The 27,983-nt window shown below is 38.3% G+C and overlaps 1 protein-coding gene across 2 annotated transcripts; it reads right to left on the reverse strand.

The window, feature by feature from the left end:
- Nucleotides 1-938: 938 nt before the first annotated feature.
- On the reverse strand, nt 939-26,928 carry HCFC2 (host cell factor C2). Of its 2 annotated transcripts, XM_044996616.1 has the most exons (16): nt 26,745-26,928; nt 24,262-24,410; nt 23,711-23,871; nt 20,744-20,952; nt 20,057-20,141; nt 17,654-17,757; nt 15,112-15,300; nt 14,012-14,191; nt 13,256-13,305; nt 12,031-12,190; nt 11,088-11,288; nt 9,458-9,534; nt 8,029-8,169; nt 6,133-6,318; nt 4,840-5,125; nt 939-4,013 (listed from the first exon to the last, which is right to left on the reverse strand). In XM_044996616.1, the coding sequence occupies exons 1-16, from the start codon at nt 26,926-26,928 to the stop codon at nt 3,988-3,990; spliced, it is 2,388 nt and encodes a 795-aa protein (XP_044852551.1). In that variant the 3' UTR covers nt 939-3,987. The 2 variants fall into 2 exon arrangements, with proteins under 2 accessions (XP_044852551.1, XP_044852543.1); XM_044996608.1 differs by having other exon boundaries at nt 939-5,125.
- Nucleotides 26,929-27,983: the final 1,055 nt, after the last annotated feature.

Here is a 27,983-nt window from a genome sequence, read left to right on the forward strand (position 1 = left end):
ACATGGTCAATACAATTATTCGGATGAGTCCCTCACGAACATCTTTTCTCACTGTGATGTGTCAATCTTTCAGTGTTTTGTTGTTTATTTATAAACTGGCAGTTAAAATATGCAATTCAAACAACCTCTGAAAGTCAGTGTCAAAACTTTTCTACACAATCTTCAAGGTGTCCTGGAACCATCCAAGTAGAACAATCTTGAATAACTGGCAATACTAAGATACTGTTGTGGCACATCAAAACAAGGCTGATGACAGATTAGTACTGTCAAGTGAACTGAAGCAAACAGCTCAAGTCTGGCAAAGAAACTGTAGATATTTTTACCTCTGAAAAAAAAATTTTTTTAAAGGACATTGCTGCTAGTGCTTCCAAGTCAGAATTAGATGACCTTAAGAATCATTCCCTATTTTTTATTATAACACCTAAGGTTTGTTAATAACCAAAAACAAAGGTATTTTAATCTTAATTGCAAAATGTGCATTTATTGAACATCTGATGTTCATTGGGAAACAAATGTTTCTTATATAAGAATGAAGAATTCCAATTTGGAAGTATTTTTTTTGAAGTATTTTGCTTTCAATAAATGACAAGCTCTTTTTTTTTTAAAAAGGTTATTTCAGTCATGACTAGGAAGAAGAAACAAAGACCTTTTTAATTTACTCACATTTGATCGATCGATCTTTATCCATCCAATTTTCTTTGGGATAGGCAGAAGAGATGCATTTGAATAGTCCAGAAATTTCTTAATTTAAAATTGTTCTGGGGAAAGGTACTGTTGACATTCATGTCTGTATCATGAAAGTGCCCTCCTTCCCTGTACCTCTTAAAGCAAATTCTTAAGTTTAAAAACTAAAAGAACAAAATCTTTCGGAAGCCTCTAACCTTTGAAATTTGTACACAAGTAGTTCTCAATTTAAAGTACTGAGACAACTCATTTTATAGGACAACCACTTTATTACAAAGAATAAACAATGCTTTGAAATAAGATATTCAATTTTTTTTCATTGTACAAAACGTCAATTTTCTTTGTAGAGATCACTGAAGTAACAGGCCATAAAATTATAACCACCTCAAATCAACCACCCTGAAATACCTGTTAACAATAGTATCGTTAACTATATCTCCAAAGTTTCTGGCTTGGTCATCATGTGCTCTACTTCAAACTATATTAGAAGATATTGCTAAAATTACTTTAAACACCAAATGTTGGTTCTCGTTCATTTTATTTCAAATTTCACAAAAACATTCTTAAGTTGTTGCAATATCTGCCACAGCTAGCATAAAAAAAAACAACCAAAAACTTTTCTACTTATATAGTCAGAACTTTCATGAAAAGTCTATCAAACCCCTTGACATTTCTACAAAACTGATATTGTATTCTGATCAATGTGGGTGTTTTGTTTACATGAATTTTAACAATGACAAATATGAAATAACGAGGACTTTGATGCAGTTTCTCAAACAGCTAATTTCAATTGTATTTCAAATAAATTTAAAAACTGGAACAGACATCTCACTATATCTGTCCAATATCTAGTTTATAAACATATAAAATGTTTCTCTAAGATGAAACTTAGGTGGGATTTAGACATTTTGCAAGTACAGTTCTGAGAAGCAGACCTCAATGTGCATTTTCACAGTGTATAACGTAATTTAATTTTAAAGTAAAACTGCAAAGCATGGAACAGGAGATTTGCATATGTTCACTATTCAAACATTACCCAATTGGGATAACGGAAGAGAGTGAAAACTTACATAAAGCCAGCTGTAAGTACACTTACACAGAAATCATATTTTGATTGAAAACACCACAGTTTTACCTTTGGTCATCGTGACACACTCTTTAAAAAATAAAATGTGCAAAGTATATGAAACCAAGTGCAAAAACTCCATCCATGGACGTACCCAACAGATTTTATTCTTAAATAATATCACTACAATCACAGCTACCAACCAACAAAAGCCATAAAATGTTTTCTAAAGGCATCTTTTACAGTACTAATAAGAAAAGCAAAGTTATACTTTTCTAGTTACAGCCTGCATGTAAGTGGAGATTTTAGTTACTGGGTAGTGTCAAGGTCATAACTGATGATGTAGACCATTATACTAATGTTTTTAAGCCCATTTAAACTTTCTCTGCAGGAAAAAACCCTATATAAAAATTCATGATGTGAATACTTAGTTGCAAATGAATCTGTTGAAATCAACACTATATACACACTTTTTTTCTTGTCAGGTTTTCTATTGTTATGAGTAGAACTATTTATACTACACTCATGTCACAATCAATTCTACAATGAAGATTTGTAAAGTCCCCAGTGCTTTTACATGGCATCACAGATTGTGGCTGTGTTAAGGCTGTATCAGCACTTACATTATAAACCTGACTTTAGAAGTCTAAAGTTTGGCCATAAAAATTTACTTCAGCATATTTGGGTTAGCCAATCTTTTCTTGAGAATCTTTTACCAAATATCTATGCCCCGCCATTAAAAACCAAAACAAAGCAAACAGGCAAGTCTATTCTTAATTTTTAAGATTACATATTTACAGTGCATGTTCTTAACACAAATATAAGGGGAAAAGGCAAGTAATTTCACCTTGATGTATATTCTTTTGGCATCGAGGGAAAAATTTAAAGTGCAAAGTATAAACTTCATTGCACATGTGCAGTAACTCGTTTTATAAAAATTCTTATTAGATGCCTCAAAATCTATTCACCTAGTGGCCTCACACAATTCAGCCATTTTACTCTACACTTTGGTAAACAAATGATTTTAAAAAAATAAATAGCATTAAAATGTTTATATTTGTTCTATTACTGTGAACAAACATTTTCTTTAGCACAGGAATGGATCAACCTATTCCTAACAGCAGTGCTTTTTGAGCTAAATAGCTATCTAATTAATGAAAAATGACTGATAGGTAAATGGGAGTATTGAACTGATTGCTTTACCTGTAAATTCTACCAATCAAGCAGTTATAAAGACTAACTGGAATAAATAGGTCATAAGAATTAGCATACAATATGTGCAAAACTGCTTACCATGTATTTTAACTTTGGTTAAATTTTTAGACTAAAATATTACAGAAATGTTATGGAAGCAACACAAGCGATTACAAACATAAGAATGAGGTACATTAAATTCTTATTAGTGCAAAAAGCAAGCATATGCTGGAAGCAAAGCATATGGGTTTAAAAAAAATGGATGAATCCTCATGAAGGGTTTAATAGTAGACCAGAGAGGTCTCTTTGTAAACATTAAGAATATTTACAGATTTAAGATTTGTACAACTTCAAAAGGATAATCCCAACTAACAGTAGTGCATTTACATTACATTTATATTTTTCATAACAGAAGTGACTAAGTTTCCTAGTATTTGCATATCTTCAGGAAATGCCTTTAAAGATTAAAATATTTGTTACAAATAGTAGAAAAATCATTTCTTTACAAAAAGTATATATATTAAAATATTCTATACATTTTAAGATACCATAATAAATGGAAATGCTTGCCTTGCACTCAGATACCACAGTGATGAATGTGGTTTAAGAACTTCAACTGAACAGAGATCATGAGGCTTTACAAAGTTATCTGTGCAATGACATTTCAGCACGGGCAATCTCTACGAAATCTTTGAAAACTGGCACAAGTGGCGGATAATCTTGTGCACCTGCAATTGTAACAAATTTAAATTCTGCTTCAAGTGTCAATTTCAGATTTAAAAGACAGTGATAATTAAAACTTTAATTATCAAAATGGTTGTTGATAGAAGATAGTATCTAATTATTTATCTTCACTATAAGAATTTCCATATATGGTAGTTCAACCTGAGCAAGGCTGCATAATGCTGATGTTCAAAATGTAAAAAAAAGTGTTTATATAAATTTAAGATAAAAACAATGCAAAAATAAAATATTTGGAGCATTTACAAAATATTACAAATGTTAAACACTACATTCATAACTTGAATTATATTATGGTGCTTCTATTTTGAACTTGATGTTTTCATTTCTGTGAAAAGAAGGAGACACACTATTATCTATATGAAGTCATGGAACGTTTAAGTGGTCTGACACATTCAAACTGAGATTTCAGTATATAGATTGAGGGTTTTGGCAATAAAGCAAGGCTGGAATAGTAAACACCAAACTGAACTCTTCTATACTGTCTTCCCCCATATTAGAGAAACAGTTTTCAAGTGTGGACAATCATGTTTTCTAATTGCTCACCTTTGGTTTGAGCCCTGCAATTGTTTTACTGGTTTAAATGTCCTAATAAGCCAAGACACTAACACAATTTCAGAAATCTTAAGAGAAAGCAGTGATTTCACTGCCCTTACTGGAAATTAACAAAATCAGGGCACCTCATACAGAGGCAACAAATTACTCTCTGATTAAAGAAGAGGAAAAAGGGCAGAAGGGACCAATCAAAACAGCGGATGCTACTAGGTTAGTTGGCAGTATCAACAGGACAAAAATGTTGAAGTTGAAATGAAGCTAATTAGAATCTAAAGTTTGGCTGGGTTCTTTCTGTTAATGTATACCTGTGGGGTGAACCAGTATACTGATTCAGTTTTTTTTTTTTTTTTTTTTTTTTTTTACTTTTCAGCTTTTACTTGCATCCAAATTAATAGAACAAGTTGTCTGAAAGTTTTAAGCAGAACTTAAATTAATGACCAAGTGTTTCTAAAAACTGTAGAGATCATTTAGGCAGAAGAGGTTTCCTCATGCATGCTGCTGAGGAAAAATGGACTCAACAACAGAAAAATGGTTTGATAAATAGTTTTCTCATAGTGCAGATAAATCCCATTTAACACTACATTTGGTATCCACTTTACCTTGAAGCCATCGAACTTGTGTGGCAGGTCCATATCCTCTGTCATTCTTTGCAGAAATCCTGAACACTATAGCAGGTCTGGAGGTGTAATCAACATGGGCATTTGAAAGCTGTGCAGCAGTCACTATACATGATGTTTTAAGACCACAGTATATTTTCATAAATACAAGCTGATTTGGGTTTTCGTGTACTTGTGTGGTACGAATAGCTAAGTAGGCCGAATATTCCAAGATATTTCCAGAAGGTGAAACAGGTGGCTCCCATGAAAGATGAATACAGTCTACACTCTGGAGAAAAAATTGAAACATAGTATCACAATGTGTTGATACTCAACTGTAAATTAAGCACATTACATAAAGTTCCATTACCATTTAAGTGTGTTTATACTCTCTATAGAGAGTGAAAAGGCACATTTTTACTCAGACCACCAGTCCTTATGTTTGTTCTGAGTCACAACTGCTTATTTTACTTACAAAAGAATTTACTACCTTTTACTCTTGATAGCAACTCTGAGCTAAAACAGGTATGGAATACAGAAAACTTCTACTCTGGCTTATGCAAAACAAAGAGCAGAACAAACACCGTGATTCCAGATGTACAAATAAGGGGATATCTTGGAGGGAATGAGGTTGTGTAAGTGTAAATAATGGAAGAAACTATTTAAAATGTATTATTGGTAATATAACATGAGCCAGAAAAAGCAGAGACTGATTTTCAGATCCCAAGTTGAATTTGTTGGGCTGGCAGTTTAAAAACAAACAAACAAAAAAAACCACCATCTTTTTACTTGTAAATGAACGAATTTAACACAGTCATTGAGACACAAATTTCAATGTCATTTTAAGAACTTCTCAGAGTGACCAACATTTTAACATGATTACTGCCTGATATATTAAAAACATTCTAAATCACCACCATTCTTTGGATCTTTTAACGTCTTGTTGTCAGGCCTTTTCTTTTAGGCTGCAAGCACCTCAGGACAGTGACCGTTTAACACAACATTAGACAAAGTCTGTACTGATCAGAGAACTGAAAAGTATTTGCTACCTGGTAATATTTTCATCAACACCCCTATCTCAATGTTCAGTGTCTGAATGTGGTTCTTAACAAGAAGGCCACACAAAAAAAGTGTTACAGCACGTAGAATTTACCCATCAATTTTTGACACTATATGCTAGGACAGGTTTTTTTGGTTTTTTTTTTGTTTTTTTCAAGTAAAAATCCCAGAAATTACCAGATTAGGTTTGGGAGACAACACAACACCACACCAACTGAAATCCTAACCAGCTCTCACCTTGGTGATTCTGACCATTGAAGGTGCCCCAGGAAAACCCGGAATGCAGGTTTTAAATTCACTGACTTTACTGAAAGGGCCGACACCACAGCCATTGATTGCAGCAACCCTGAACCTGTACACAGTGCCTGGAAAGAGATCCTGTTTCTTAAGTAAACTGTAGTCTGGGACATCTGCATTTTCCACCTGAAAATTTAAATAATGCAAAAGTCAAGTAAATAAGTTTACCTGTAAAACACTAAAAAAAAAAATTCACACCTAACCTAATAGATTAGCAGGTGGCAGGCTCAGCTTAAGCAAAAACTAAATTTAAAGTGATTTTAGAAGTGTGTGTGACCAGTATATACACACAATAGATCCAAGAAGTTAGGTCAAACTGTTATAAAAGTTAAGAAAAGCCCTTATAACAGAAGCATTTAAGAGAAGTTTATAATCCCCAGAAGTAATAAAGAAATCCTCAGCTGCTGTTTCACTCTGAAGTGTGTGCTCTGTTATACTGAACACAGCATATTATGGCTTGTTTGTTTTTTCATCTGATTATGGTCAGTGATAAAGGCAGGATACTGGACTAAACAGAAATTATTTGCTTTGGTAGGGAACACAGGAGTTGCCATACATTGCTTTGTATTAGCAGCACAATTCTATGAGTTTTCTTTAAACAAACTAAATATATATTTTTATTTCAGTAATTTACAAAAATCATACGAATTAAAGCACTGACCTACTGCAGAGGAATGACAGATAAGGTAATAAACAATTAAAACTAATCCCTATTTTCACTTCCTGAAAAATGCTTTTTGATTGCTTTCTCGCATTAGTGCAAGCGTATTTTTTTAAGATAGTGAAGAACGAGCTTTTTAAGTTACGCATTTGAAAAAATGTAAAGTTTTATGCCCAAGCTATTATATTTTGTCCCTTAACTTTTTATTTCAAAAGTTGCTGTTTATAGTCATGAGCTATAACTTTTACTTGATATTAAAATAAAGTTGTATAAATCTTAAAGTCACTATGCTGCTAACCAATACAGAATTCATTCATTTATTTAAGTAAGGACATGTGTAATGTCAAACAATGTTAATGAATATTAAAAAGAGTCACAATTAAAGGAGAAGAGACATCAGTGAATAAGTTTCAAGGTTGTATTTAAACAGATACTATATTAAAAATGTATAGCTAACCCACACCATTTCTTAATTTTGAAATCCAGTTGCAGGTTTCTACATTTTCATACCTCCAGTGATCACACACAAAAAGTTCTTCCGGGTTTGAAAATGTACCAGTTTGAGAGCTATTTCCTATGTAACACTGGCATAAAACTAGTAAAAACTTAAGTGTGCCTTCCCTATAATCATGCATTTTATTCAGCTGGTTCAAGATTTAGCCTCAGAAAAAACACAAGTCAGCAAGATATCTGCCAGCATCCTGAATTAGTTTTTTTAACTGTGTGTCTAGAACTCCTATTAGCACTAGCTCCTTCCACAGTGTACTGAACCACGAAATTCCCAAACCTTTAGTCCGGGGGCCAGCAACCTTTCAGCAGTGCTGTGCCGAGCTTCATTTATTCACTCTCATTTAAGGTTTCACATGCCAGTAACACATTTTAACGTTTTTAGAAAGTCTCTTTCTATAAGTCTATAATATATAACTAAACTATTGTTCTATGTAAAATAAATAAGGTTTTAAAAATGTTTAAGAAGCTTCATTTAAAATTAAATTAAAATGCAGAGCCCTCCAGACCGGTGGCCAGGACCCCGGCAGTGTGAGTGCCACTGAACATCAGCTTGTGTGCCACATTCGGCACACGTGCCATAGGTTGCCTACCCCTGCTTTAGTCTCAACCCGTTAATATACATGGGCAACACATTCCAAAATTAAGAACACACAAATAGCACTTACCTTGTTGGAGATGCTTGATTTTTCTTCTGGCAACAAATAGTACTGGCTCACCAAAGCAGAGTTGCTTTTAAAAATTCCCACATCGTACCACTGTCGTTCTCTTGTTTTCACTGTTGCCATCTGCCTTAGTGGAGTAGTTTTCTAATGTTTGAGGAACATGTTATATAGACCACCCATACTTTAACATAACATAAAAAAGTCACATTTCACAAAACTAAAATGTATGAAAAAAGAACTCCAGTAAGTTACACTTTGTAGTACTTCAAAAAGAACAAATATACATTTACTACTCAAATGCAGTTAAAATACTAAGTGGTTAAACTTGTTAAAAAACACTGGTACTGCCAAACACGTAAGGTGGAAAGTATGCAGATAGTATGCAGGGGCGGCTCTACAAATTTGGCCGCCCCAAGCAATCATGCCCGGGAGGCGCCCCCGAGCCGCGGGAGCAGCGGACCTCCCGCGGGCATGACTGCGGAGGGTCCGCTGGTCGCGCGGCTCGGCTGGACCTCCCGCAGCTGCGGGCGGTTCGCTGGTCCGGCGGCTCCGGTTGAGCTGCCGCAGGCATGCCTGCGGGAGGTCCAGCCGAGCCATGGGACCAGCGAACCGTCCGCAGTCATGCCTGCAGGAGGTCCACTGGAGCCGCCGGCCGAGCGTCCCCTCCGCAGTCATGCCTGCGGCAGGTCCGCTGCTCCCGGGGCTCCGGTGGACCTCCCGCAGGCATGACTGCGGCAGGTCCGCCGGCCCAGCCTGCCGCCCCCCCGGGAAAGGGCCGCCCCAGGCGGGTGCTTGCCCCGCTGGGCTCTGGAGCCGGCCCTGATAGTATGTGCCAAGATATATGTTAGGAAAATATCTATTTGAAATACAAATTGACTGATGTTCTGATGACATTTCTAAGAGTACTGCCCCAGAAAAGAGGTTCTTCTAGGAAGGACATTAGAATTTTTGTCACCTCTAATGGGGCAAGTAGTTCTATATTAGCTCATCCCAGAGTTCAAAAGGAACTTCAATTATCTATAGGTTTGAAACCATGCAGTATGGTTGATCTAAAGTATGCAAGACTACATACTTCTATTTTAATCAAAGTACTAATTACAGAATGCATTTATTACACATACCAGCTATATGCACATAGTTGTACTATACTGAGTGATAAGAAACTACAGTTGAAATGTAGTTAAATTTCCTCCCACCTTTCCTGAGTAGTTGTTTCATTTACACTCTCTCAAATCAAACTGTTTGCAACACAGCTCTCATTTTTTGAGAGACCGGATACAATGTATAATTTTCATCTGTACTATTCACAGCAACCTACTAAGCAATGCATCATGTTTTTCTTTCAAACAAAGTATAACTAACAACCGGTAGGGGCCTGAGACTAAGTACAGATTTAATGATTCGTTTTTATTATGCAATGTCACATACTTACAGATAAGTGGACAGTCGAGTTATTTGTGTGACCAGTCCTGACCTTGGTTGAAGGCATTATAAAAGTAGTTTCAGCAACTAGAAACAAGAATTATATTAAAAACGTTAGTTGACATAAAACAATTGACATGTAAAGAAACTCCATAGCTTATAAAATTTGTAAATGGATTTCAGTGAGAAGTGTCTCTTGAAAAAGTCTATTCAGTATTTCAGACATAGTTTGGTAAGTTTTACATGCAGTGCTATTTACAACCTGACAATTTTAATAGCTTTTTTAAACTAACTGTTGGTTTTAAATTTACAGAACAACTCTTAAGAGTGGATCTACACAATTCTAAGGCAGTGGCATTATTAATAGTTATGGCCTAAAGTCGTATATAAATTCTGTTTACAACAGTACTGAACTGTACACAAACAAATCAGATTGGGGCAGAAATTGCCCACCCAGTATGAACCACCTAAATTTTAAACCTAGGCAATGAATAATTTTAAATGTATTGTTCATGCATAAGGCTAAGATTTTGTCATGGTTATTTTTAGTAAAGTCACGGACGGGTCACGGGCAATAAAAATTCACAGAAGCCTGTAACCTGTCCCTGACTTTTTACTAAAAATAACCGTGACAAAATGGGGAGGGAGGGAGGAGGTCCAGCACCCACAGCTGCTGTGGCTCCGGGGTCCCCCCCGCTGCTCCTGAGAGCGCCAGGGTTCCCCCAGGCTGGCTGAGAGTGCTAGAGTCCCCCCACCAGCTAACAGCTCCAGCCGTTGCCCCGGGTCTGAAGTGGAAAATGTCACGGAAGTCTCTGGAAGTCACATAACCTGAGCCTTACTCATGCATATCAGTACAGATCATGTGAGAACTCTAAACAAGGAATACAGAAAATAATACATTTTTTAAATAACCCACCAATTGGAAGAGAAAAAAAAATAATTCACTACATTATAATAATTTTATTCAAGATTCAGACAAATCTAATTATTCCATTTGTATTCCGTGCTTACATGTCAAATTTTTAGAATAGTGCTTGTGTATGCAAGACAACACCAGGAAAGGGTCAACCAGTAGTTACTGCTCCCAGGCGATGGCAAATATTGCATATTCACTTCCATCAAGAAATTTTGTATTAGCATTGTTTATATATTGAGTTTACATAACCTGTTCATTTCAATCATACATTATGAGGTGGTCTAAAATAATAAATTTGGTTAATTTAATTTAATCTGTGGTATGAGGCTTCCAATTTGGAAAGAAATTAAGATGATCTGAGGTCACCATTTGATTATATTGCCTTTGTAGCCAGAAAAACATTGCAGAGAGCAAATGTGCATTGGCACCAAAGTTGGTGGCTACCATTATCTAAAAGGTGGATATCTGTCAATTTATAATGAACATCTGTAGCACTTTTCACCCACACAAATCAAAATGGTTTACAAAAAGTGTGTAAGGATTATCCTCATTTTAAAGTAAGACCAGGGCAGAGATCTTTCAGCTTGCCCAATATCATCAATGCCTGAACCATTATTTCAATCCTAGACACTATTCAAAGATGACAAATTTCCCACCACACTAGAAGTTGGATGGCCTTAGATAAATATGGCTCAAAATACAGTATGTGAAACACATTTCAAACCTTCAGATTTTGAACTGAATGTTGTTAGTGAAGTTTCATCTTTAACAACTGCCCCATTTGTACTTGATGACTCAGTTTTAACAGCCTGCTGGGTTACCATAGTTTGTGTGCTGGAGACAGTACTGGATACAGAAGCATCAGGATTTACAGTTCGTATGTCCAAGTCATGTAATTCAGCTACATTTGCTGAAGTCTGAGGACCTGCAATATGGAATGGAAAATATTAATTCGACTTCAATATTGATGTCAACTGATAAATATCAGCTTGATCTAGTTGTTTTCTAGTCTGATATAGGAATTGATGCTAGCCAGAGTCACACTAGAAGTCTGGTTAGATCCCTGCCATACACCAACTTTGGTGTTATTTAATTAATATCAATTTCTCCCCCATACCAGTTGATATATTTACCCAAAACACAAAAATACCTAACTACAGACAGGTACATGAAATGCTTCTTAGTTCCTTGATTGATAAAATAGGCCCATCTGATTAAATTCTGTTATTCTGCTAAGCATTAAATCTGGGAGGTAAAATTTTTAACATTGATAAGAAAGCAATTCCTAGCGACATTGAAATCCTAAATTTTTGCCAGTGCATGCAATTTAAGTGACTAGAAACATAATAAACTGTAGAAGTTAGTTTCTGGGTTGATACTTTGTATGCCAATTTTCAACCTGTAGCAACAGATCTCTCTATTGTAGAGAGCTGTTTATAGCCAATATTTGTCATCATAATGACAGAACGGAAAACTTTATTCCTCTTAAAGCACAATAAACTAGGGACAAATTATGGTTTCATCTTTCCTCACTGTTATAAATATGTATAGAACAAACACTTTGTGAAAGGCTTAACTTTTTAAAAACACTCAAATATTCTTACTTTGCTATATTTGCAAGATTTTAATTCCAACTTTTCTTTAGTCTCTACTGAATAAACTCTTACCTAAAGTGCACGCTGGCAAAAGTGAGGGGGCATTTGACTCTTTGAATCCTCTAGAATCTAGATGGTTTTTCTTTGTAGCTTCTTGTGTAGCAATGTTTTCAGGTTCAGTAATATTTTCTTTAGCTTCTAGTTTTAGTAATGAATTAGATGTAACTTGTACCTACCCAAAAAGAAAGCAATTGTTTGTTTACAATAAAATTGTTAAAGTTTACAATTTGAGCTGCAAACATTGCAAGGATATGTTTGGTCATAAAACCTTTCCACTGGAATTTCAAATAAAGATGGAAGTAATTAAACTTGTAAAACAAGCTTTTCACACAGTCTAAATTTGATCTGACAGTGTCCTTGTAACATTCAAAGCTCTGTTTTGGAGACCGCTGGTATTCTTAAATGGAAGTGCACGTTAAAAGTTATCATGTACATTTAGTTTATTTGCAAATAATCACATAAAAGTACATGCAGGCTCAACTATATTCCAAAAAAGATTAAAGAAATTTTATTAGAAATCCCACCTCCATACTCATATCAACAGGCTTCCTGCAGGAAACTATAGCATTATTAAAGAAAACTTGTATTTAATTAAGATCCCCAATTAGTTCTGAGGAACAAGTTGTAGTCGTTAAGTATCTTCAATTTTTGATTCCACACAAGTTTGCCTGTTTTAAGAGGCCTTAAACAGTTCTGACCTAATCTAGATTTTTGAAAGTTTAAGTCTTTTTAACCAGAATCTCTCTTTTAATGACCCTTCTTTTCCTGGTAACAGAGCATATGGGAAGTCAGCTATACACACATTGTTTTTCACATATTTCCAAGAGCCATATTAGGAGCCAGCTGCTACTGACAGGCTTCCAAACACCATATTAGGAGCCTGCTACAAAGAAAGGAATTTCACCAAGGCTCTAATAAAGTAGCATATCCTCTCTGCCTCCCTGTACCCATTTTGCTGGGGCTTTGATGATGGAGATTTTCTTCTTGATATCAGGCTCCCAGCTACCATAAAGTACTCAATGCAACTACAGCTTCATTCTTGTATCATCAGCAATGGCTTTTCAAGATGCTTCATTCAATCAGGAAGTGAGGTAGCATCATTAGAACAAAGGTAATGTAACTAAGCAGTAAATTTAAGCTTAAAAATATTTCACTCTTAAAATTGGCAAATTAGGGTGGGAAGTGAGACCATCACTAAAACATTGTCCTGATTTGAGAATCTTCAGTTCACACTTACATTATTAGGAACCATGTGATTTGTTTGGCTGTGAAGATCCAGCTTGATTCCTGGAGGAAGGATGATAGTCATTGATTATAGACTTTGCTGTTGAGTAGAACCACCTTACAGGTAAACAAAAACAAACACCCATTGATTCTATGAAGCATTAAAATGCTTTATATGGAGTCTATTTTATCCCAGTGAGCGAGCGCCAGAGCAGTATGAAGATGCTTTTGTGTAAATGAGAATCAGGGCCTTCATCTTACTGTCAAAATCCCTGTTTCTAGTTACAGTTTCATTTCAGACTTAGTGCTACTGTAAGAGCAAACAAAATCAATGGAAATCCTTTTCCCACTATCTTGTCCTTTGAGTCACATACAAATAGGATTTTAAACTTACCTTTGAACTCATTCCCCACTACTTCATGTACTGGCCAAAGTCGCAGCTAGATTTCAGGATATTAGATAGCGAAGTACAAAATCCATTCTGAGCATTGTATTTTCCGGCCTCATATCAAGGCTCATGAAGTTCAAGCTTACATCAACAAACCACTCCACCATTCAGCCAACTCAGGGTCAGGAAGCACAAGGGCAGTTTAAAACCAGATTTTAAACTCTTGAGTTGCAGTATGTGCACTCCCTAGGCATAGCCAAGGATTTGGGTCTTTATCTTACATATTTAACTATCCATTTTAAAATTAATATATCTATGTAAATATCTACAGGAACCTTTGTAGGAATGTAGTTTCATCTAAGGGAAATATTATAGTATTACCTTGTGAATTCAGCAGAGCAGTCTCAGGAACCACAATTCCACCAGTCACTGTAGGCGCTGGGGAGTCAGCATTTAACTGAAGAAGATATCCTTCAACTGTAGGAACTTCATCCCATTTTACTTGAAAAGAATTAGTTGTAGCTCTGATCAGCTGTACCTGTGATGGTGCTGGCGGTTTCTCTAAAATACACCAATTAAATACAACTGGAATGTTTAAAGTTGCTCTTTCATTGCAGTTCAAATGATTTGTGTAATGACAGTACATCAACGGTTCTCATTTCTCTAAAATACATATGGCATAAGCCACATGACAAAAAGCATTTTTCAAAAAGGTTATAAAATAAAGCCAGAAAATACTAAAATTGTCTCTCTCAAGTGTCATACAAGGCACATTTTGTCAAGTCTCATGCCTTTTCTTACTTATTTGGCAGCAGAAAAAACAATGAGGTTTTAGGCTGCATATGCCTAAAGATCACGGAGAACAGAGGCTCCCTAGAAAGCTTTATTGAGAATGCAGCCAGAAGACTGGTCTAAGTATCTCTAACACTGAATGCAATTAGAATTCAACAAAAATGGCTAAGCAGCAGAAGACAACCTATGAGAAAATGTGAGAATATTATAGTTTCATTAGGCAACTAAGAGTGGAACACAACCTTTTACAAGTACCTGAATTGTGCAAACACCAAATATAGCAATTGTTTAGTGTGGTGAAAGCGGTAGGAGCAACAATAAAGTGAAATTAAGGCAAATTTAAAGTGCACATCAGGAAGAAAAAAAACCAAAACACAACTTACAAATATTTAAATAATATGCCCTCTAGCATCTTGTAGTCAAGAATCTTAGAGGTGTTTTACTGAATTTAGCCTCAAAACCTCTTTGCAGGCCTGTGGAATTTGAGGCCTGTGAAACAGATCATTGTTTTTAGCAGAAAACCATAACAATAATCTTTAAATGCATCAACAGTGAAGCAATGTTTTACTAGAAAAATCTGAGATTTAAAAGTTCAATGAATTTGCTATAGAGTAAAACATCTGAGCAGGTATGATGCCAAGTTTCTATACTACAACATATTATAGTACTTTTATTATGTTCTTACACACCTGTATCTAAATACCAAAGATCCTTGCAGCAAACTTGATTGTTCCAAGCTTTTCTGTAACCATCTCTACCACTCCAGATGTACAGACGAGTACCGACGGCCACAGCACAGTGTCCAGCTCTTGGCCCAGGTAACAAGTTCTTTTTGTCTTCCTGACAATCTGAGATTAGACTTATCCATTCTGTGGTATCTAGTAAGTGAAACTTGAAATAATCAGTATCATTCAATAAGTGTTTTCAAAACAAGAAATACAGATAATAATCCACCTATCATCATCTATGAGATTATACATATGTTTATATTTACTCATTTGAATCATTAATGTTTCCAATATTCTCTAACCTCTGAAGTTAAACCAGATATCATCTACATTGCAGGCAAGTCATTTGAGCCCACACTCAAACTGATTTGTATCATATATGATCAATTAAATTTTTTTGCCAGGAGACACATTTGTAGAAGCCATTTTCCCAATCTTTGGTTGCATCATGTGGAAACGTACAGTAAAGAGGTATGGGTCCTAAAGGTAGTTCAGTGTACATAACTAAAAGGATCCTGGCAAAAACCTTGTCTTATACGACAGGAATATAATAGAATACAGACCCTAATGTGGAGTTACCCCAGCATTGTTCTGTATGTACAATGCTGCTGAATGTTTATAATTAGGGCTGTTGATTAATCGCAGTTAACTCACCCGATTAGCTCAAAAAAATTAATTGCAATTAAAAAAATAATCATGATTAACTGCAGTTTTAATTGCACTGTTAAATAGAATGACAATTGAAATTTATTAAATATTTTGGATTTTTTCTTCATTTTCATATATATTGTATTCTGTCGTAATTTAAATCAAAGTATATATTATTTTTGCTTACAAATATTTGCACTGTGAAAATGATAAACAAAAGAAACAGTATTTCAATTTTCCTCATACAAGTACCGTAAGTGCAATCATTGTCATGAAAGTGCAACTTACAAATGTAGATTTTTTTTTGTTTTGTTACATGACTGCACTCAAACAGAACAAAGTAAAACTTCAGATCCTACAAGTCCATTCAGTCCTATTTCTTGTTCAGCCAATCGCTAAGACAAACAAGTTTTTTTACATTTAAGGGAGATAATGCTGCCCTCTTATTTACAATGTCACCAGAAAGTGAGAACAGGCATTTGCATGACACGTTTGTAGCCAACATTGCAAGGTATTTATGTGCCTTATATGCTAAACATTCGTATGCACCTTCATGCTTCGGCACCATTCCTGAGGACATGCTTCCATGCTGATGACACTCATTAAAAAAATAAGTGTTAATTAAATTTATGACTGAATGCCTTCGGGGAGAATTGCATGGCCCCTGCTTTGTTTTACCCGCATTCTGCCATATATTTCCTGTTACAGCAGTCTCGGATGATGACCCAGCATATGTTCATTTTAAGAACACTTTCACTGAAGATTTCACAAAACGCAAAGAATGTACCAATGTGACATTTCTAAAGATAGCTACAGCACTCAACCCAAGGTTTAAGAATCTGACGTGCCTTCCAAAATCTGAGAGGAACGAGGTGTGGCGCATGCTTTCAGAAGTCTTAAAACAGTAACACTCTGATGTGGAAACTACAGACTCCAATCCACCAAAAAATAATCAGTCTTCCGCTGGTGGCATCTGACTCAGATAATGAACATGTGTCGGTCCACACTGCTTTGGATTGTTATCGAGCAGAACCCATCATCAGCATGGACACATCTTCAGGAATGGTGGCTGAAGCATGAAGGGACATATGAATTTTTAGCACACCTGGCATGTAAATACCTTGCAATGCCAGCTACAACAGTGCCATGAGAACACCTGTTCTCACTTTCAGGTAACATTGTAAACAAGAAGCGGGCAGCCTGATCTCCTACAACAGTGAGTGGCTGAGCAAGTAGTAGGACTGAGTGGACTTACATGCGCTAAAATTTTTACGTTGTTTTGGTTTTGATTGCAAGTTTTTTTGTACATAATTCTACATTTGTAAGTTTAACTTTTATGATAAAGAGACTGCACTACAGTACTCATATTAGGTGAATTGAAAAATACTATTTTTTGTTTTTTACAGTGCAAATACTTGTAATCAAAAATAAATATTAAGTGAGCACTATACACTTTGTATTCTCTGTTGTAATTGAAATCAGTATATTTGAAAATGCAGAAAACATCCAAAAATGTTTAACTAAATGGTATTCTATTGTTTAACAGTGCAATTAATCGCGCGGTTAATTTTTTAAAAATCACACGCTTAATCGCAATTAATTTTTTTTTATCGCTTGACAGCCCTATTTACAACATGACATCTATTATCCAAAAAGTATTTTTTCCTGAATTAAATGTGCACCCAACTCAATGGGGAGGTTGAGTGTAAAACATGTGCCGGGGGGGGATGTGAAACTCATGTCTAGTTCTAAAGTCACCGAAGAATATTTTTTTTCAGACTTTACTCATAGGTTTACATCTGTTAAAACAAGTGTTCAATTTATCATTATCAACAAGAAGGGCAGAAATACTAACCCAAATTTAGATAAGAAAATGAACTGGTACACTTCCATTCACCATCATGAGCAGAAATCTCATCCTCCACTGTCTGTGGAACCCATCCACCAAAAACATACATTCTAAAAATAAGGGAAGAGGGATTGGGGGGGGGGGGGGGGGGGGAAGACAAAGCTAATTAACAACATTCCTAGGCCTGTTGCATCTTTCCATCTCATTATATACTCTACGATAAAACAGAATATTTACAGGATTTTAGTGTCTCAATCATAGTTTACAAGAGTTTGTTTATGCCCCACATCTCTTTCTAATCGGTGCTGTTACAGGTCTATCAAGCGTTGAGCAAAATAACTGAGAAATATTCCACATTATGCACCAGGACACTTAAGAAATATCCCAGAGGTGTATTAATTTTGTATTCTCAATAAAGGCATCTGAAACGGCTAGATATTTAGAAGTTAAACATTTACACAAAACTTCTACAGCCCTTCCATGTATTATTCACAACAGACCATTTTAAAAGACTGTCATATCAGAATTAGAAATGCGTTGTATGAAATACAATCTGATAACATTTTTAGGAATAATAAAAATCAGAAGTTGTGATCTTGTCTCAGAGGGCACTCTTCTTCCCCCACCCCATATATACACAACCTGTAAGGTGATTAAATTGGAAGCAAGTGTATTTACTTTGTTAAAGCTATCTGACGGACTGAGTTATGCTAGCAGGTAGAAGAGTAATCTAGAGCAGTGGTTCTCAATCAGGGATACACAGACCCCCGGGAGTACTCAGAGGTCTTCTGGGGGTACAGCAACTCATCTATATATTTGCTTAGCTTTACAACACGCTACATCAAAAGTGCTGGCAAAGTCAGTACAAACTAAAATTTCATACAACTTGTTTATACTGATATGTGTGTGTATATATAATATACACACACACACCATACACTGAAATGCAAGTATAATATTTATATTCTAATTGATTTTATAATTTAATGGTCAAAATGAGAAAGTAAGCAATTTGTCAGTAATAGTGGCTGTGACACTTTTGTATTTTTATGTCTGATTTTGTAAGCAAGTAGTTTTTAAGTGAGATGAAACTTGGGATACGCAGGACAAATCAGACTCCTGAAAGGGGTACAGTAATCTGGAAAGGTTGAAAGCCACTGATTTAGAGAGTAAAAGAATACACAGCAATTTTCCAGGTTTTAGGTGTTATTTTGTATAGTTAACCAAAGGGACTAGGGAAAGAATTATATATATGCATGACTCAGTCTAATTAAATGATTCAGGACACAGAATTCAGTTTTGTTGATGGAAGTTTATGGGGCTGGCGTGTGCATGTGTGCGCGTGTGTATTTATTTCCACAGCACTTTGATGGCCTATGAAATGAAAGGGTACAAGTAATGATCAAGCTCTACCTCTCCCCCTAAACCGTTAGCAGCAGTATTGCCTGGAAAAATCTATTCAAGCTAAATGTTATTTATACTACTAAGTAATATCAGTCTTTTAAAAATATCACTCTAAAGTTTAGCATTTCAACGTACACTTCACCCCCCCTTCCCTACTCTCACTCAGTATCTGGAATGTTTCTCTCTCCCTTCTTTCTTCAACTCCAGTATATTACAATATTGAAGTCCATACAAAGCTATAGAATGACCCATCTTTCAGATGATTGTATGTGTTACCATATGTTCAAATATTACACAACCCTGTTTTATGGATTATCATTATGCAATTGCAAAAGCGCATGGGTGGTTATTTACATGTATTAAAAGCTGTCTCTATTCTCATGAGTTTTTGAAATTTGTTAAATGTTATGGCTTGAGGTGAAAAGCTGTGAATACAGAAGACTATGTACCTGCTACTATCTACCAACAAAGAGATCCGAGAAATTACCAACCAGCAGCTCATCTCCACTAGAATTAAAAGGATGCGTTGGGCATATTTGGGGCATGTATTCCGAATGCCAATATGCAGGCTCCCACATGATGCTGTTAAGTGGAAGCCAACGGGTGTGAGGAAACGAGGGTGGCCAAAAGAAACCTTAAGACCACCCTTTAGCAGGGAGGGCAGAAGAGTTGATCTCAACACGACAGAGCAGATGGAAGCAGCAGCTAATAACAGAGAGGAATGGAAGAGACTGGTTTCTGCCCTGTGTGCCAACATTGGTGTGAGAAGGATGTAATAATAATAGTAATAATATTAAAATTCACTAACAGCCTTAATTTAGATGATGGCATATTGCTATCTCCATAGATTCCACAAAGGCACAACATCCGGAAGAGCATTCCACAAGGCCAAAGCTGTTTATGTTGTACAGTGGTGGGTAAGGGTAATCCAATACAGAAACACTATATCATCATTCTCCTACTAGGTGTACCTTTCTATAGTTGAGCTTTTAACAACAGACATACTTGTTTCCTATTACATTGGCTGTATGGAGACTGCGAGGAAGTGGCACCGTCCCCTTAGTTTCTGGTCTTGACCAGGTCATTGTTTCTTAAAAAAAATAATAAAAAAAAAGATGATAGCATTTCAGTAGAGTAATAAATATATCCTATATAGCTATTTGTGCATATCACTTCCTAGATTTCAGGAAATACTGTGTATTTACCTACTATTAATTAGATTTTAACAAAGCAGGAAGGTAGCCCCTTTCAAGCTAATATCTATATTCATATTTACACAGTTTTTTAAGAACTTCACACTAAGATGATGTTTATGTTGACTGTCCTTTTCAGATTTATATAATAGGTTGACAAACCTGTTTACCAATTTGAAATTGCGATTATAATTATAATTTCACTAAGGCTAATCAATTTTTAATTATTTTGGTAAGAATATTTAAGATATCCTAGTAAAACCAATGATCTCAGTGTGCAAGTGAATGTTGCAGCATGTTAGTGGTAAAGGTAATACAGTCATAGAAATCGGACACATCTTGTCCCACTGAATAAAATGGCATTAAGACTACACACTGGATGGTCGTTAAATTATGTGTTAACTGCACTTATATTTTATATCACTGATTGTCATAGGGTTTCACTTTTCCTCAACACCAGATATGCACTTAAGCTGATTCACACATTGACCAAACTCACCTATGTCAAGCTCCCAAAGGTCATTAAGTCGACAGCCACACATCCCTCCAAAAATATACATCTTTGGATTTCCCAAATCTTTTCTGCAATACACAATGGCTGTGTGGGATTCTCGAGGAGAAGGCAAGATCCCTTTGGTCATTGGAATGCTCCAGCCTACGACTCCAGAACCATGTTGCAGCTCCAGTTCATAGAAATCATTTAAATATCTAGTGTAATATTAGGAAGATACTGAAAAATATAACTGAAGGATTATAAAAGGGAACATTGCTGAAGGTCTAAAATTCACCTCTTTATGTTGTTTTTTTTTCCCAAAAGGTTATCATAGCAGAAGGCTATAATGATTTTATTTTTATAGTACCCATCAAACATTTGATGGTAGGGGCTCTACAAACAGAATAAAAACTAACTCCACAAAATAGCATTCTTTTCAAAACAAGCAAAAAGGAGGAAGATCCAATTTATAAAAGGGAAGCTAAACATAGGACCAGTATTCATTCTAAAAAATAGGTTTTAGAAATATTGAGATATTTAAATATAACGAGGAACAAAATATGGAACGTTATCAGGTACAAACTGTACATCGAAGGAAGTCTGCTTTCATACCACCTTTGACATGTGGCATTCCACAAAAAAACCATGTTCAAAAGTGACACCAAGATTCTTAGCATGTTTCACTACATCTGAACAAATTTCCTCAGCAATGGAAGAGCTGCTTGCTAAACTGTAAACGATAAATACACTATGATATGGTACATCAGCAGAATATGAGCAGAACGCCCTCGGGTTGGTCAGTGAAGGAGGAATTCACCATTTATTGTTGAATTAAATGAAATCCACTTATTGTAAAATATCAGAGGGGTAACCGTGTTAGTCTGGATCTGTAAAAAGCAACAATGAGTCCTGTGGTACCTTAAAGACTAACAGATGTATCGGAGCATAAGCTTTCGTGGGTGAATACCCACTTCGTGACGAAGCGGGTATTCACCCACGAAAGCTTATGCTCCGATACATCTGTTAGTCTTTAAGGTGCCACAGGACTCATTGTTGCTTTCCACTTATACTAAGTTACTTTTAGAGAACTGAGTTCTGATCCTTGTTTCAGTCAAATCTTGTTTAACAGGGAGAACAGAGTTTTGGCACTTTACTGCAGTTAGCCAGTAGCTAGCTGTGGGGGAAAGAGGGGAGTATTTTCAGCTTTGATATCCTGTGTGTGTTGATTTAAAATTAACTGTACTTTGAAGTGTTTGTAAATGCAGCACATTCCATGGTTCTCTGCAACATCCTAGTGAACAAATCTTCCAACCCAAATCCACTGAAGCAGGAAGACTCATGTGAACTTCAATTAATTTAAATTAAAAATACTAATAGCATGCCAAAGCACTGTATAAAGATATATATGGGTATGTCTACCTTATAAGTAAACACCTGTGGCTGGCCCATATCAGCTGAATCGTGCTTGTGGGTCTCAGGCTAAGGGATTGTTTAACTGCAGTGTAGACATTTGGGCTTGGGCTGGAGCCCAGGCTCTGGAATCCCCCCAGCTTGCAGGGTGCCAGAGCCCAAGCTCCAGTCTCAGCCCAGGCACCTACATCACAATTAAACAGCCCTGAACCTGAGCCCCAGTCAGTTGATGTGAGTGTTTAATTGCAGTGTAGACGTACCCAATAAGGTCATCTGATGTTTCTCCAACAGGAGATTGAAGGAGAGAGACTGCTGTTCAAAAATTTAGTAGCTAATCCTGGAATTCCGCAAAACGGCAGTCTATTTATTCAGGTTCCACTGCAAATATGTCAGAGCTTCTAGCCCAGGGGTGGGCAAACTTTTTGGCCTGAGGGCCACAGCGGGGTTCCGAAACTGTATGGAGGGCAGGTGTAGTATTAAATTTTTCCCCATAGGAATGTGATACTTACGGAGCCCCAGGACTGGCAGCCGTAAGTAGTACACTGTAAGTAGCACACTGTAAGTAGCACATTCCTACGGGGAGTAATTTAATACACTACACCCCCGGGGCTCCCATGCCTATCCAACCACCCTGTCCCCTGACTGCCCCCAGGGACCCCCTGCCCCTTATCCAACCTCAGGACTGTCAGCCATAAGTAGTACACCATAAGTAGCACATTCCTACAGGGAGCAATTTAATACACTACACCCGGTGATTCTCACATCTCAGACTCATAGACTTTAAGGTCAGAAGGGACCATTATGATCATCTAGTCTGACCTCCTGCACAATGCAGGCCACAGAATCTCACTCACCCACTCCTGTAACAAACCCCTAACCTATGTCTGAGTTACTGAAGTCCTCAAATTGTGGTTTGAAGACCTCAAGCTGCAGAGAATCCTCCAGCAAGTGACCCGTGCCCCGTGCTGCAGAGGAGGGCGAAATACCTCCCCTCTTCTGCAAAGTCCCTCTCCTTGACCTCACACTGCTCGGGTTGAAATCTCTGAGGTGCAAAAACCTGGGAGATAGGGGATGATCCTGAGCCGAAACTGATCAGCTGTCAGTGTGCACTCTTACAGATTTCCAAAGGGATGATCCTGGAAAATCCTGGACAGGTGGCAACTCTATAGGTGGCTCCGATATTCCACATCTGCGCTGCCTGGCAGGAGCTCTCAGCCCTGCCACCCAGAGCACTGGCGGCACGGTGACCTGAGGCTGCCGGGGAGGGGCCGGGGGCTAGCCTCCCAAGCAGGGAGCTCAAGGGCCAGGCAGGACGGTCCCGCGGGCCATAGTTTGCCCACCTCTGTTCTAGCCAGTTCTCCCTGCAACAAACCTAATGGGAAGACTATAGCAAAGCCCCTTTAGTGTGCAACGGCTATCTAACATGCATTTCTAGTAATTCCATCACTTTACCATCTGGGACATGAAAAAAATTCTTCTTCATTGAACAGTTTGGAAGCTTTTTTTGTTTGTGGCTTGTTACATCTATTATTTATATATTTTGATTAAATCCAATCAGCATACCTGGGAATGTTATTGTTTGAATCTTCACTTTCATTTGCCAGGCCACCAAATAAATAACACTTGTTACCATATAAAGAAAAGCTATGGCCAAGTCGAGGACAAGGTAGTGAACCAATAGATGGAGGCTGAGGTTTTACTTTTTTCCACAGCCATCGACTTGCCTTAAAGGGGAGGAAAAAAGAAAAAAGACCGCTTCAGAAATCAAATCTGCTCACATACAATCAATAATTGTAATTTGAGAGTCAAGATAACATCATGGACTATTCTTTGCATATTTTCTGTATAATCTTTAGTGGAGTATTAATTTATTGAATATTTCCTGATAGCTTTATTCCTGTTTGATTTAGGAGGGTAAGTAACAATTGATAATAAATTAATGATGAAGTAAAACCTAATTACAATGCTCATCGACGCCAGCTTTCTAAGAGTCACAGCCTGCTAGATCATTCCAAACTCAATTATTATTTTACTTAAATAAAAGTGGAATCTTTTAGCAAAATGGATAAATGCAGCAATCTTTAAAACTGAAAGGTCTTTGTTGTGTTTCTTACCTGTAATTCATATAAATCATTACTATATCTTCCATATTCAACCATTCCTCCAAACACTAATATTCTGGTACCATCACAGACAAATCCATGGGCTGCACAGCCTGGAGGAATATCTCCTCTAACAGCAGGAAGAAACCACTGATTTGTAGCTGTAGTATAAAAAAAATATATATTTTTTAAAACACCCACAGAGTGACTGATGCTCCTTTAACAACTCTGCCATCAAAAGAGGGACACATAAGAGACATTTTCTTCTTTACTGACTGTAGGTGGCTCTGAATGGGAAAGGATAACAATGAACAGGTTAAAAAAAAGCAAGTCAATTGATGGAAACAACAACACATCAATCACTGCTCTGTGAAACAGATGTTACTGAACATGAACTCTGGCAAGTCAAGTGTAAAAGTATAATTAGGCCAAAAAAGAATCTGCAGAACACCTAGCGAACAGTAAAAAATTTTAAGCACATCAGAAACAGGAAGCCAGCCACACAATCAGTGGAGCTACTGGACGATCGAGATGCTAAAGAAGCACTCAAGGAAGACAAGGCCATTGCGGAGAAGTTAAATGAATACTTTGGATCACTGTATCACTCTTCACTGTAGAGGATGTGAGGGAGATTCCCATATCTAAGACATTCTTTTTGGTGACAAATCTGTGGAACTGTCCCAGATAGAGCATACAAGGTCAAAGTGGGTAATTGTCATGCCCAAGCTCACAACAGTAGTAGCTCTGGCTTCCTACACAGTTATACTAAATTCTAGATCACACACTCTATGCCTCCGTCGACACTAGAGAACCTTTTGAAAAAATTCCCATTATTGCCAACACCAGTTCAGATTAATCAAATTTAACAATACTCAGAGTTTTAGTGAAGATGCGGTTTCTGTTACTAACACTGTTTTCAGCACTATGTCATCTAACCCTGCTATCACAAAGTCTAACTAGACTGGTGCAGAAACTGAATTAATGTTAACAACTGCAGCGAATTTGTCACAATTATCCCTACAGAAGGCATGCCCAGGTAACTAGTGAAAGTCTCTCACACTAGTCAGACTCACTGACTTCCACAGACTCTTTCCAAAGAAGACATCTTTCTACTGTCAATGAAATAAAGGTCAAAGTCACATACACTTTTACTACCATACGGTGTTTTAAAGGGACATAGTCAATTTGACATCTAGTCAGTGTTTAAAAGTTTCATTATATTTACCTCTACCAGTAATACATGTACATTTGAATTTTCTAACTGTAAATATTTTTCTCCCCTTTGGCTATCAGATTCCCCCCACACACACTCTCGCTCACAATAGGGGAAACTATTAAACTAATTCTACAAGGAATACAGTAAATACACAAAGTAAAATGTAAATAAAACTTTCCCCAATCTCTTGTATTATTTATAACAATATAGTAGATTAGGACATTTTAAAAAATGAGGGTTTTAAACTGGCTGCATCTGTTAAAGTGTAGCAAAGTACTATCTGCAAGCTGGTATGGCAAAATTTTGCTCAGAAGAGAACCTAACATTTCTCCTCTTAATGAGCTACCTTCAAAATCTTTTCACAATCCCTGACTTCAGCTAAAATGCTTTCACAAAAATCATACCACCATTTTTTTGCTATTTGTATATGTTTCTAGAGTACTTGCATTTGGAGAGGTAAAATTATGGTATAGCTCTCATTTTCTCAACTTGGGTGTCCTTTAATTCTTATCGCAACCAGCAGTAGCAAAAACTGATTCGTATAGAACAGCCTATTTATTCCCCATCTTATGTCACACACTGAACTTCTACACAACTACCCCAGTTGGACGGGATTCTGTGCAGTAAATGTTCCAGCATTTACTCTTTCATGAATAAAATTAGTCTTCAGGAGTGGCTATCTGGAAAAACTCCCAATGCAGCCACATTCACTTTTCTAACCCAGATCTATTTCTCTTCAGATGCAGTGCCTTGGGCTGCCGCCAGAAGGAACAAGTGGAATTTGGAGGATGAAGGAGAGACAAGAGGAATAAGCTGCTCTCCAGTTGCTCAACAGGGACCTTCTCGGTCAATTCCATCCAATCCTCCCAAGCTAAAGAGGAGGATGTGACAGAGTCACACCTGGGGACTTAACTTCCTTTGCCTTGGAACAGGGCGTGAATCCAGCCTCGGCGTACAAATGCTGGCACAACGCCAGTAGGACCCAAATCTAGGGACGATTTTTCTCTCAGCGGCCTACAGCCCACACGACAGCAGCTGCCGCCAGACACCCAGGGCTAGAAACCGGAGTCCCACGGAAACCAGCGGAGCAGAGACAGGAAACATCCCTCCCGCCCCGTCACCCACATCCGCCCCCTCACACACGCGCCCCCCAATGCTCCCTGCACCCGCGCTTATGGCTCTCTGGGGAGCCCCGCTCAGCCCCAGCGCGCCCGGCCCGGCCCGGCCGTGGCGGCGGCGGCCCCGGACCCGCCCGCCCGCAGCGGGCCGCGCCCCGTACCCGTGTTGTAGACGTGCAGCTCGTCGGCGATGCCCTCGTTGCCGCCCCCGAAGATGATCACCAGCTCGCGGATGGCCACGGCGCGGTGCCCGTGGCGGGAGCGGGGCACCGGCCCGGTGGAGGAAGGGACCCGCCTCCAGCTCAGGGCGGCTGTAGTAGCAGCAGCGGCGGCGGCCGCCGCCATCTTGGCGCCACTCCCACAATGCACCGCGCGGGCGAAGGCTGGCGAGAAAAGGAGGCGTTTGGACTGCGCGCGCAGCAGCAGCAGCCCCAAGGGAACGTCCCTTTGGTTGCGTCAGACACACGCCAGCGTAGCGTGTGGGGCGGGAAACTGCTCCCCTGTAGCAGTTACTGGGGTGTAAAAGACTCCAGCTCCTTTTCCCCCCCCATATCTCTTATTTTGCCTTCAGTTCCTATCCTAACCCTGCTTCCAGCTGCTTGACCCCCCGACTAGTCAGTTTTTGCCCCCTGCTCAGACCCTGGCCACCCTGCTCCTCTGATTTGCTCCTTTTTAACCCCTGCAAAAAGCAGTCAGCAGAATCTTATGGCTAATAAGGACAGGGTGAAGAGTAGCAGTTTCAGCAGATGTTTCTGAGCATGCTCAGTTTGACCATGCAAAAAAGCCCCTCTGATCCCCACACCCAGTGATGAGCTCCCAAAATCCTAATAACCGGTTCCCTACTCAGTCCTTGGCAGCACTTCGGCAGCGGCCGGTGTGTGCAGGGCCGGCTTTAGGCCAATTCAACCAATTCCCCCGAATCGGGCCCCGTGCCTAAGAGGGCCCCGCACCCAAGCCCTGCCAGTGCACTGTACCGGGGTGGCCCAGCTTCCCCAGGGGCAATTTAAAGGGCCTGGGGCTCCCAGCAGGGACTGGAGCCTCAGGCCCTTTAAATTGCCACCAGAGCCCCACTGCTGGTGCCCTGGGGGCTATTTAAAAAGTCTGGGGCTCCCCTTGCTTCTACAGCCCCAGCCCTTTAAATAGCCCCCAGAACCCCGCCGCTTCCCCAGGACTCCCGCGGCTATTTAAAGGACTGGGGTGGTAGAAGCAGGGGAGCCCCAGGCCCTTTAAATAACCCCCAGAGTCCTGGGGTAGCGGGGGGCTCCAGCTGCCTCTGCTGCCCCAGTCCTTTAAATAGCCCCCAGAGCCCTGCCGCTTCCCCAGGGCTCCCATGGCTATTTAAAGGGCTGGGGTGGTGGAAGCAGGGGAGCCCCGGGCCCTTTAAATAGCCCCCGAGCCCC

Source organism: Mauremys mutica, chromosome 1, assembly GCF_020497125.1.
Source record: "Mauremys mutica isolate MM-2020 ecotype Southern chromosome 1, ASM2049712v1, whole genome shotgun sequence".
Classification (NCBI taxonomy): domain Eukaryota; kingdom Metazoa; phylum Chordata; order Testudines; family Geoemydidae; genus Mauremys; species Mauremys mutica.